This window comes from Bidens hawaiensis, unplaced genomic scaffold (assembly GCF_021521415.1).
Source record: "Bidens hawaiensis isolate Kalapana, Puna unplaced genomic scaffold, B.hawaiensis_p1.1 tig00039655_1, whole genome shotgun sequence".
NCBI lineage: Eukaryota > Viridiplantae > Streptophyta > Magnoliopsida > Asterales > Asteraceae > Bidens > Bidens hawaiensis.
In genome coordinates, this window is record NW_027505622.1 from 13,171 (window position 1) to 26,782 (window position 13,612).

Consider the following 13,612-nt stretch of genomic DNA (forward strand, 5'->3'; position numbering starts at 1 on the left):
ACTGCTCATCAGGTGGCCGACCACCTCCTGCCCCGTATCAAACCTGCTGCATCGGCCTCAACAGACAAAGACAACGGTCCTGCTGTCCCTCCTCAGACCGAGGAAGAATGGAGACGTATTGACGCTATCGTTCTACAATGGATATATGGCACGATATCCATTGATCTTACTCAAACGGTGATGAACAAAAATACTACTGCACATGAAGTCTGGATCGCTTTGGAGAATTTATTTCAAGATAACAAGAGTGCTCGGGCCTTGCATCTCCAATCGAAACTGAATAATACCCGTCTCGAATCTTTTAAAGATTTGGCCTCGTACTGCCAAGAAGTGAAGATTTTAGCCGATCAACTGCCTAACGTGGACGTCCCTCTATCTCCAACCCAACTGGTCTTACAGGTTCTTGGGGGCCTCACGGAGCAATATCGAACCGTGGCTACCGTATTCCGTTCCACCGACCCATTACCCGAATTCAATGTTTGTCGCTCAAGACTCTGCCAAGAGGAAACCGACTTGGCTGCTCATGCACTCCACGCTGCTCAAAGCGCAGGGGCTGCCCTCCTTGCTGCATCAAAGACAGAAACATCACATGAAGCCTCGCATAACAACAAAACAGAAAGCACAACTGATCGGGGAAGAGGTCGAAGCCGCGACCGTGGCCGTGGTCGGGGCAGAACTATGTTTGTACGGGGCAGAGGGGGAACTCCACATCATCCGCAGACTCCATGGGGACCGTTACTCGCCTATCAACCTGGAGCAACTCCACACTCCTGGCAACATTGGCAAACTATGCCACCGTGCCCGTACCCGACAGTCGCTAGGCCACCGTCACAAACCTCTCAGGGCATACTTGGACCACGGCCAACGCAAGCATATCAGATGGGTTACGTACCAACAGTTTACGTACCGACAGATATTGACCAAGCTTTCCAGACAATGTCACTTTATCCGCCCGAGCAGCCTTGGTACATGGACATCGGTGCAACCAACCACATGACCAACCATCCAGGTATTTTCACTCCTTTTTTAATACTGGTATCTCACGCAATATAATTGTTGGCGACGGTAATATCATTTCCGTGACCGGACAAGGCAACCAAATCCTTAAACCACCTTACCCACCCTTTGAACTAAATAATGTTCTACTTGCCCCGAACATTATTAAAAACTTACTTTCTGTTCGCCGCCTAACTATCGATGATCAAATATCAATTAAATTTGACCTGTTTGGTTTTCTTGTGAAGGATCTCAAGACCAAGGCGCGTATCCTACGCAGTGATAGCACTGGGGACCTCTATCCTCTCACGCCCGTGGTTCTATCCAAGATTCGCTCACCTTCTACTTTTGCTGCTTTATCCCAAGACGTGTGGCATCAACGCCTGGGCCACCCGCCTCCATATTTACTTAAGTCTTTAAATAAGTCAAACTTTATTCATTGTAATAAATTTCATTCTCAAGTTTGTGAACCATGTATTTTTGGGAAAAGCATTAGACTACCTTTAGTCAATTCTAGTTCTTTTACTTGCATGCCTTTAGATTTAATTCATAGTGATATATGGACTTCGCCCATCATTAGCACGGGTGGTCATCGATACTACATTTTATTTATCGATGACTACACGAATTTCCTATGGACCTACCCGATTTCTAATAAATCCCATGCCTTTTCAAAGTTTAAACAATTTTACACTCTCATCGAAACTCAATTTGAACGCAAAATCAAACAGTTTCAGTGCGACAATGGAAAAGAATATTCAAACAACTCTTTTATGGCGTTCGGCACTCAAAACGGATTGTAGTTTTGCTTCTCGTGCCCCCACACCTCTTCTCAAAATGGAAAAGCGGAACGAACCATCCGCTCAATTAATAATATTGTTCGCACCCTTCTTGCCCAAGCCAACCTCCCAAACAACTTCTGACACCATGCCTTGGAAGTCGCTACTTACCTTCTTAATATCTTACCCACCAAAACCCTTAAAAACCGTACACCGACACACATCCTATACAATCGCGCGCCGACCTACGATCATATACGAGTGTTCGGTTTCTTGTGCTGCCCTTTAATACCACACACCACAATTCACAAACTGGAACTCCGATCCAAACCGTGCCCTTTAATACCCGACCCAACACCAAGGATATAAATGTCTCGACCTCACCTCACATAAAATAATCGTATGTCGACATGTACGATTTGATGAAAACAATTTCCCATTCAAAACTATTAACAAACCGTCTCTTCAACACTACAACTTCCTCACTGATGACCTTAATCCAAATATTTGGTCTCAAGTTGGCAATCCAAAACCCACCGCCCCTATATCACCAAACACCAACCTGCCCCCTAATAGCCCAAATACCAGCACTCTGCCGTTCGTCTATTCCAGGCGGCCTAGAAACCAGCCTCCACCACAGCCCGTATTCCCACCACAGCCTTCGGCCACTTCACCAGAAACACAACAGCCCTCGGTTACCCCTCCCTTACCCACGACTAACCCACCAAACCCACCCCAACCACAAAACACAGCCACCTGCACCATCCGTACCCGTTCAATGGATGGAATAACCAAACCGAAACAAACCTTTAACCTAAACACCACATCGGTAGCACCTATTCTCCGTAACCCAACGGATGCCTTGTCCACACCAGAAAGGCGCCAAGCGATGAAAATTGAATTTGATGCCCTTATTAAAAATGGGACGTGGGAATTAATTCCCCTTCAACCGGATATGAATGTTATATGGAGCATGTGGCTTTTCCACCACAAATTCAGATCAGACGGGTCGTTGGAACGTTATAAAGCAAGGTTGGTATGTGATGGACGAAATCAACAAATGGGTATTGATTGTGGGGAGACATTTAGTCCCGTGGTTAAACCCGCAACTATACGCACTGTGTTATCTTTAGCTTTAACACAGTCTTAGCCGATTCACCAGCTAGATGTTACGAACGCATTTCTACACGAAAATTTAAATGAAACAGTATACATGTATCAACCGATGGGGTTTCAACATCGGGATTACCCTGATCATATTTGTCGTCTAAAGAAATCATTATATGGCCTAAAGCAAGCTCCTCGTGCATGGTACCAACGATTTACGGATTTCGTGACCACTTTGGGATTTCGTCAAAGCCGTTGTGACAACTCTTTGTTCGTTTTTAATCACGGCAATCACATGGCGTATTTATTAATATATGTTGATGACATCATTTTGACGACTTCCTCCGACGAGCCCCGTAAGAATCTTATGGCTAGACTTGCATCAGAATTTGCCATGAAGGACCTCGGTCCTCTCAGTTTTTTCTTGGGAATTTCGGTCGAAAGAACAGGTAACCGGATGTTCTTGTCTCAAAGTAATTATGTTACAGATATATTAACGAGAGCTGGAATGTCTTCATGCAAGTCAGTCCCAACTCCAGTCGAAACAAAATCAAAGATGCGTGCCGAAGACGGCCCCCCATTCAATGATCCAACGCTGTTTCGTAGTCTAGCTGGTGCGCTACAATATCTGACATTCACTCGTCCTGACATATCATACGCGGTTCAACAGGTATGTATGCATATGCATGCTCCGCACGTCACACACTGGAATGCCTTAATTCGCATCCTTCGATATTTAAAGGGTACTCAAAATCTCGGTCTCACGCTTGGTACTACGGGTACTCAACAGTTACGGGCATACACGGATGCTGACTGGGCAGGCTGTCCGGACACACGCAGATCGACCTCCGGATATTGTGTGTATTTTGGTGACAACCTTCTCTCATGGTCGTCAAAACGCCAATCAACGGTCTCTCGATCGAGCGCTGAGGCTGAATACAGGGGTGTCGCAAATGTCGTAGCTGAAATATGTTGGCTCCGGAATTTACTTCTTGAGCTCCATAGGCCATTATCGTCAGCCACACTGGTATACTGCGATAACATAAGTGCAATTTACTTGTCAGGAAACCCGGTTCAACATCAAAGAACGAAACATATTGAACTTGATATACACTTTGTGCGTGAACAAGTGCAACGGGGGAAGGTTCGAATTCTTCACGTACCTACAAGATACCAGATTGCTAACATCTTCACCAAAGGCCTACCGAAGATTTTGTTTGAAGATTTCAGGTCCAGACTCAGCATCATAGAACCTCCCACTTCGACTGCGGGGGTGTAATAGATAACAGTCGTAACTAATAATATTTGTATAAATTAAGATGATCTTATCTTAATTTAGGGTGATCTCTTGTATTTGTAATTCCCTATTTAAAGGGCTGAATTAATGAGAATGGGCAACGATTCCAATCATAATTCTATCAATGGTAACGTGTTCCATTGACGAGTGAGGAGTTTTCCAGTCCATCACATAAAAGAAATAATCATCGGATTTCGGCAACTACACAAGTTCAAATGACGCTTTCACTGGCTCAATCCCCAACCTTAGCTAAGACCAAACATCAACAAGACCGACACATAAAGAAAAGAAATCGAGCAAGTCATCAAGCAGTAGTTTGGCCAACACTGTTGCAAACTACACAAAATTGAAGGTAGATGTGCTAAATGGTGGACTTAAGAAAGAAAAAAAGGTCAAAAAAAAATTATAATCTAGTTGAGAAAAAAATTATGGCTGAAACCCGATAACCCAAACAATGACAAGAACGAGCATATGTATGAAGGTGATATTGTTATGCAAAATGATGCAAACCATGGCAATTAGCTATAAAATGAAGGGTCGGCCCAAGTGGTAGAACCCATGGCCCAAACTGAAAACGTTGGGCAAGCTATTGTGACCTAACCTACAACCCAAACAAAAACAGAATATGAAGAGCACATCAGAGAAAAACGGAGTTGAACTTGTCCTGTTCCACTTATTTATTTGTCGTGAATCTCCCACCATCCATCGATCATATTTCACTTGATTTCAATCAACAATACTTGACAGTACACTCATGGGCGGAACTTTAAAGGGGCGATGAGGGGTTCCGACCCTCCTGTTTTTTGCTCAAAACTGCTAAATATAGCTTATATAGTTTCGATAAATATAGCCCATATATTTCCAATAATTTTTTTGAGCTTTGAAGTGGTAATATATGATTTTTGATAGCCAAATCAAGTTAACTAAAAGAACCGGTTGTTTTTTATTTTTAGGATTTATGATCATTATTTGGTGAAAAAATGATTTTTATGCGTAAGAACTTAATATTAATTTCCATTATTTTCGGCCGTCCTATTTAAAAGTTCAAGTTCCGCCACTGGATATACTCTATTGCAAATTTTATTTCTTATGATAAATTTCTGATTCACATAAAGACTTTTTGGCCATCAGTTTAAATAATGAGCCACGACTTTTAAGCATGCAATTCGTAATGGAAGTTGGAGAGATCCGATGGATAAAGAAATGCAGGCACTTGAGACTAGTGGCATGTGGACCATTGAGTATCTACTAGAGATAAAACGAGCCTTGGATTCAAAGTGGGTGTACAAATTAAGATACAAACCAAACAAGGAGATATAAAGATCCAAGGTAAGGTTAGTTACTCAAATGGAAGGAATTGACTTCCATGACACCTTTGCCATGCTGGCAAAACTTGTCACCGTTTGTACACTTTTGACAATTACAGTAAAGAAGAACTTGATAATTCATCAACTGGATGTCAATAATACGCTTTTGTATGGTGACTTGGATGAACATATTTACATGCATATCTCACAAGGTTCTGACAAGGGGAAAGAAGAAAACGTTTGTAAGCTAAAGAAATATCTCTATGGGATGAAACATGCATCTAGGATATGCTTTGCAAGAGTTTGGCTTTGAACAATCTAAACTCGATCACTCGTTTTTTATATTAAAAAAAACTACATATTTGTGGCAACTTTTATTTATGTAAAAGATGCTATCATTGTGGGTAACAAGTCAAAGAAAATTTGAGGATACAAAGAGTTTTCTTGATTGAAAATTTAGCATCAAAGACCTTCTGGAACATTTTCTAAGAATCGAAGTAGCAGAGACAAAAGATAGCCTTGTTCTTAGTCAAAGAAAGTATGTGATGGATATTTTGCTAGATAGCGGTATAATGGGTTGTAAATCAAATGCTTTTCCTACGGAGAAAAACACCAAACTTGGTAGGGATGATGGAGTACATGTTGATGCTGGCAAGTATAAATGATTAGTGGGATGTCTTCTCTATTTACAAGCCACTAGACCCAACATTAATTATTTCGTCAACGTTCTCAGTCAATTTGTTGCTGATCATCGACAAAATCATATGGAAGCAGCTATAAGAGTTTTCAGATACTTTAGGGTCCACTCTTGGTCCCAGTATTTTGCTTCCAAATAGTAATAGTGGTGGGATGAATCTCATCGGCCCTACTAATTCGGATTGGCTTAGGTGTTAAGATAGATAGAAGGCGATCACGAATCGATTATGTTTTACTTATAGGAGGGGCTCATATTTCTTGGTAATCGAAAAGGCAATCCGTTGTATCTAAGTCTTCTGCTGAAGCAGAATATGGGGTGAATACATTGACAGTCAGTGGAGTTTTATGAGTTCAATGACTCTTTACATTTAGATGTCTTCCAGAATGGCCCGACGTGATTATTTCGTGATAATCTAGTTGTCAAACACATAGCAAATAATATTGTTTTTCATGAACACACGAAACATGTCTAAATGGATTGCTACTTCGTCAGAGAACTCATTGAGTCGAAAGATAGTGAGCTGCTACAAATTGATACTAAGAAACATATTACTAACTTGTTCAAAAAAGCTTTTGTTACTATATGGTTACGGTTTCTACTTGACAAATTAGGTATTTGTGATCTTCATGCTTCAACTATGGCGAAGTATCGAAATAAATAATTATTTTATGTTTGATCTCTTTACTTATTGGTTATCTTTTCCTTAATTACCCTTTAGGTATTTATGATTAAGATGAGACGTCAAGCATAAAACCCTACGAAACTTTTATATATATCGACTTCCTTTAAGCTTAAGTTGAATAATCAAAGTTTGAGCTTACTTCGTTTTAAACTTGACTCGTTCACATCATTAATCTAGTCTCAAAATTAACATATGATGTTGGTCTTAAAAGGTGGATGATGGTGAAAGATAAACGCTTATCCGGTTAAATTTAAATATTAATTATGGTTAGACACATTGAATAACGCTAGTTGTTATTATAACGCCATATTTAAAAAGTTAGTAAATCTATTATGTTATACAAGTATAAACAACTAAACAACACTTTCAACATTACATAGCATTAGGCAATATTAGTGGTCCCCAATCCCCATACACCAACCGATTTATAATTATAATTAAGGATGTATATGAAATTGGTAAGATTAATTACATATACATGCTACAATAAAAAAAATTACTTATATGTAATTAATTGTTAAATTCACGCATGTGAAATATAATTTTTTTTTCAAATAAAACAGTTTAAAAGAACATGTTTTTGTAAAGTTTTTTTTATTTAGAATCTCAACCGGTTTCAACTCGTTATACCCGAACATAAAACCGAGGATCAAGTAGATGATTTAATTTGGTTTAAAAAGTTAATGATGTATAAGCTAGAGAAGAAAGGAAAGAGGGACATTGAGGCATCAACATCGTTACACCACATGCTGAGCCAGAAAGGCAACTATTGAATCCGTCTAGGCAATGTAGATATCGTAAAAAGATCATGAAAGGGTACATCTTTAAATCTTGATTAGAAACTTTTGTATTGTACCCATTTATACGTTTACAACAAAATAAAATGTAAAATAATTCATTTTCTAACCAATGGGTTGGTGCCGCAGCCTATGTAGCATGGGAATGAGCACGGGACTGGGATACGGGTACGAGGAACGTCAAAATTCAAAAAATCAAGATATGGATACGACAAATACTACCATAAAAAATATATATTAAATAAAATATATCTTTCTACATCAAATTACAAAATGTTTTAAAAGTAAAAAAATAGAAAAAAAATAAAAACAGTAAACAAACAAAAGGCCAGGTGATAGATTTTTTTTTTGTTTTATTAAATGTTAAATATAATTTTTAAGTTTAAAGACAAAATGTAAACTAAGAATAATAGAAGGGGTTAAATATTTAAATAAGGGGTTAAATATTTAAATACACAAACTAATTTTAAATTTTTTATATTAAATTTTTAAGTTTTAGGGACTAGATAAAAAACAATTGAAAGATACAGGGGTTAATGTTAAAAGACCTAAACTTATTTAAACCTAAAACAAAACAATGTTACCAACCGCCACCGTTCTTTTTCTTATAGCTCCGGCGCCGGAATTTACCGTTGGAATTCGCAATGTGGCCGCTAAAAGCCGTCCAAATCAATAAACATCCGGCGAAAGCCGTCCCCGAAACCTTTAGTTGTCGTCCCCGTTTTCCAAAGTTGTTTTGCATCCGTCCCCCAATATCGGAAACGTTTAGGGAACATCTCCATGGAGTCCCCATGGCATTTCCGTCCCCAAAACATCCTCGGGATGGGTACTCCATGCTTCCGGGTGTCCCCGTGCGTGCTTCATAGGCCGCAACAATTTGATTGATCCACATGGTGGTACCATCTTGTGTCACTTGTCCAGTGTTTTTTTCTTTAGATATGTAAGTTTTTTTAGTCTGAACACCGTAACGAACGTAACCGACCCAATGAGCGTCGACTCCTCGTCACAACGCCCAAGTTTTACTACCTAAAGACATTGTCATTTTTTATATCATGCTATACGAGTATTTTGATCGTTTACTAATTTAACTTTGGTGTTTAGTGTCATGCTATACATTGTGTTTGCTATTTTCCGTATGCCGTTTTTTTACTTTATCACTACAGGTTTTTATGTTGACGTATTAATTGTCAAAGAGAGTTGGTATCGTAACAAACACAGCTCATACCAACTAAATGTACGTTAATGGACCGTCGCAACACGTCACGTAGAAACCTAGTTAGTTATAAACTATTAGACTACCATCATTTGAATAAATTACAACTTAACTTGCTTACTATAATAATTTTATTACCATGGTAAAAAAAGGAATACAAATAAGTATCAATAATCAATATGTACAGATACAATCAGCTAATAATATTCTATAACTTTAGAAAACTAGAATCTAAAATCATAAAACAACCAAAGTTAACTACCCTCGATTGAAGAATTTTCTATCTTTATGAAGAAATATAACTTGTTTAAAAAATTTAATCGCAACTGCTACAATACACAGGACCGTCGGCCAGAAACCAATGTCGTAATCATGAATGAAGGCTTACCCTAATGTTCATCTACCTGCAAAATTATACGTGAAAACAATTGTTAGATTCATCGATCTTAAGTTCTTAACCTCCAAATTAAAAAAAAAATCAGTTGAACACAATACTGGCAAACACCAATGGCCACTTCTATGTAATGACATGTGTAACCATTGTTATATTATTCCTATTTATGGTAATAATGTATCCTTTAATATATAGTTGTAACTTGTAACAACCAACAAGTACAGACTATAACCGAACAGTCAATTAGGTACTAAAATATCCTTGTCTGAATGTTTGGTTTTTTTATGGGCAATGGTTATTCATATATCCTTTTTAGTTATTCACACACCCTCTTAACACACACCCTATCTATATATACACCCTATAAAGGGTGTATGAATAACACATCCCACAAGTACAGACTATAAAAAGGTGTATGAATAACACATCCCTTTCGATGGGAGCCAAAAGGTGAACCCGGATAGGAACACTTATCCTACTAGTGACGTCAAAGGCTTTTTATGTTCAAAGGTTTGAGAAAAGGAAACAGTCTTAAAATTTTAAAAATTTAAAAATTGAAAGACAACCAAGTTGGACCAAAGAGATGAACATTCAATAGTACGTAATATTTACAAGAAAAGGAGAAAGTGACATTAAGGCATCAACATCGTTACACCCCATGCTGAGTTAAAAGGCTGATACAAAACGTGTATGTCGATAAAAGACCACCAAAGGGTGCATGTGCATCTTTAAATATTTCATTAAATTGACCTTTCTACTTTTAAAATTGGTAGCAACTTTATGCATATATCCACAAACCCTAAACACTTCTAGTTCTGTCCATGCACAGTGTCATTAGGTTTGTTTAATTACAAAATTCAATGTAGTTTATAAAAGACTTGTTTTGCAATCTAAAAGAGGTCAGCGACGCAACTTGTTGCGGGTTTGCCTTCCGAAATATGTAAAAATATATATACTATAGTGATCATTAAACATGGAAATGACAAATATACTGCTAGAGACCAAGAAAAGTTTTTTGTATCATAATCAAGAAATTGGGCATGAATAATATTATGATCCTATCATATAGCCTTGAAACAAATAGTTGAAATAAGTGGAGTTCAAGGTGTTACCTCTAATTAAGACTACCATGTGCATTCTTATAAGCTAAATAATAGTGAATTTGCTATCTTTAAGCAATGATCAAGAATCCAACAAGCAAAATGAGCAGATTGAATCTTGAGAAGCCCTACACAAGTTTAAGAAAAACAAAACAATTAAAACTCGATAATTTATATCTAAACCGAAGTAACACGAGGACAAGAAGACCATTTTCTTACATTTTTCCAAGAGGCCGAAAAATGCATACGAGGAAGATCATTTTGCACACCGAGATTATAAACCGGAGTACCACTAGGATAATACAATCCATAGTTTCTCTCAGAAGTCGGGCCAGGCTTCAAGTTCTCATTAAAAAGGGCAAAAACATAGATGTCAATTGGTTGCGACGGGTTCGCTGGCGTCCCCTCTCGTTTCTGCATTCTTTGAATCAAATTCTTATGATAAATCCCTGCGTTTTCAACAGTAGCCCCAAATTCATTCTCATCACCCTTTGAAGGCCATCCAGTCTCAGATATTTGCACTTGAATGTTACCATAGTTCAACGCCCTTATAGCCGAGTAAACCGCATCAATTTGAGCATATAACATGTTATCATAATTCAAATTGGTGTTCGGATCAATAGCCCCCGCATTTGGTTCAAAAAGAACGTATTCCAACTTCACATTATTCGGGTCGTTTTTATAGGCAAAGTAAGGGTACACATTAATTAAAAAGGGTGAATTAGTTTGGGCATGAAATGCAAGAATGGGTTGTAAATATTGAACCAAATCTTCCCGAAATGCGCCTTGCGATGGCGGGAAAGATGTTGCTAGTATTTGAAGGGAATGGGCTGTGGTGATGTACACTTGTTTGTGTAATCCAAGGTTAACCAAAGCTTCATACATTGTTTTCATGGCGGGATATAGATATTGTGGTAATTGAGTATCTTGTCCTCCTAGTATTTCATTCCCGACAGTGATACATGTGATCTTGGTTTGAGAAAGATAAGGTTGTACCTTTTGTTGGATCCATATTTGGGCTTCTTGAGGATCTTGCATTCTTGGAAGGTATTCGTTTCCTAATCCGATGATGAACTCGACGTCGGAGTTTGAGAAAGAACCTAGGACTTTTGGATCGGCATCGTAGAGCTTAACTCTAGTGATGTTCAAAGATTTTAGCATGGTTTGTACGTGTGATGGTGGCGGGAGATTGTCGGCTATTTGTCCGTAATTTATCCCAACTCCAAGGGTATATGTGCCAACAAATAATCCTGCAGCAAAGATATCACGTTTTTATATTATATATATATATTATGGTTTGTCTAGAACACACGATATTTTTTAACACCGACCTTCATTTTAAAATATTATTAACCAATCATTAAATGTATTGCATTTAAAAAAACAAATGAATGACAAACAAGAAAGTAACACAAGTCCAAACAAAATGTGGAGGAAATAAAGATAGTAACTTTTCTTTATGGGTGATTGTTAGATCGAGTATTACTATAGTTGATTGGCTCATATGGGTTAAATTTGATTTTTAAATATGAAAATATTTTAGTTTTTGTATTTTAAGAAAGAATATGTAGTTAATAAAATCTTTTTGATAATAGTAATCTCAAAAACCTTATTAGTTTTATTGGTGCCAACAACAAAATAAGACCTATTTATGGAACCCAACTTGATTCAAACTGAAATTTCAAACATCGAAAAATCGAGATTGAAAAGAATCCTGCTTGAAATCTTTGAACATCACTAAACGTCTTAGTAGCCAAAACCAGTAAATCGGGCATTTTAAGGCATGAATTGAAATATGACGATTTGTTGATGTTTAAATATTTAGCAAAAGGTAGTGAATTAAAATCAGAGATGAAGAAGATGACATACCGGTGAAAGTGAAGAGCAAAAGAAGTGTATGAACCATAGCAGCCATTGACAGTGAGATTACCAGTTACCAGCTAGCTCCTCTACTTGTGGTGGTGGGTTTTAGAAACTAGTGTTATGGGATTTGTGTGAGCAATTATTAAGTTTGTGTTGAAATGGAATACGAGGGAGTGTTATTTATATAAGTTTGTGATCATACCTCGAAGTGTCTCTGGGGCCAGCAAGTAAGTGGATATCACGTGTTTGCTGCGTCATTTCTTCTTTAGGCTATGTATATGTTCAAGAGACCATGTTTTTGACCGTGTTAAATATTTTTAAACATATCCATCCCTATGGAAGGTTTTGACTCATGACTTTGACCTGCAGTTGAAATCCTGCCGCCAAACCAAGTGGGATATATTATTATTATTATTATTATTATTATTATTTGTAGGGGTATGGTACTAAACCCGGTTTTACGACCCTAAATTTATTATGTTTGGCTTATTTTATTATATGGACTAATACAATGTTATTGGGCTGAGGGGGTTTTGTGGAGGTAACCCTAACTGGGCTAGGCCCATTAGGGTACCATGATGGTGGCCATGAGGCTCCCTATATAAGGAGGTCTCCACCTCCTTATTAGGGGTTGGTCATTCTCAATAAGAGCCACCACCATATTTTTGTGTCTGTGAACAAGAGATCCTGGAGATTTCTTAGCGGTCACCTCCACACCCCCAAAAAGTCATTGCAGATCCCAACCAGCCGGAGAAGAAGATCAAGACGTGGTTCGTTCATCTCGAAATCCGTGGAAACATCGTCATGGATCAGGTCAAATTCATCTCGTGCTTCGACATTGGCGCCATCCGTGGGACGGCAATGAACCACGCTTCGCTTCTCGTCTCGGCCCTCCGATCTGTTCATCAATATCTCGGGTCTACGGTTTCTTCTTTCAGATATGTTCTATGAAAATCCAAAAATCCGTAGATCTAAAAAATACTTCCAGATCTGGAAATACACAGGAAGAAATACCACCGAACTTTTGGGGAAAACCCTTAGATCTGTGTTTTTTCTAAGTGAAATATACCAAATCTAGTTATGATTTTTTCAGATCTGGGTTCGTTTGAGCAACAGTCACACTTCATATTCATAGATCTATAAATCCTATTAGATCTGTTGGTTTTACATAAAACCTACCTGATGTGGATATTCAAAATCTCTAGATCGTGTGCGCCACCGCGGATCAAAATCGCTCCCTGTGGATCAACTTCGGATTCCGCATGCGCGCTCCCGGCGATCACTCTACGCCACAGCGGGCCGCATGCGCGCTCCCGGCGATCACTCTACGCCACAGCGGGTCGCATGCGCGCCCCCGGCGATCACTCTACGCCACAGCGG

The 13,612-nt window shown here is 38.5% G+C and overlaps 1 protein-coding gene and 1 pseudogene across 1 annotated transcript; one reads left to right on the plus strand and one right to left on the minus strand.

Annotated features, from left to right (window-relative positions):
- The first annotated feature begins 2,553 nt into the window (after positions 1–2,553).
- Positions 2,554–2,925, plus strand: LOC143614328 (putative mitochondrial protein AtMg00820 pseudogene; annotated as a pseudogene).
- A 6,781-nt stretch (positions 2,926–9,706) lies between these two features.
- LOC143614326 (glucan endo-1,3-beta-glucosidase 14-like) lies at positions 9,707–12,388 on the minus strand. The gene is made up of 3 exons (XM_077087799.1): positions 12,239–12,388; positions 10,589–11,619; positions 9,707–10,497 (listed from the first exon to the last, which is right to left on the minus strand). Exons 1-3 carry the CDS (start codon positions 12,282–12,284, stop codon positions 10,441–10,443), a joined length of 1,134 nt encoding a protein of 377 aa, XP_076943914.1. The 5' UTR covers positions 12,285–12,388; the 3' UTR covers positions 9,707–10,440.
- Between the last annotated feature and the right edge of the window lie 1,224 nt (positions 12,389–13,612).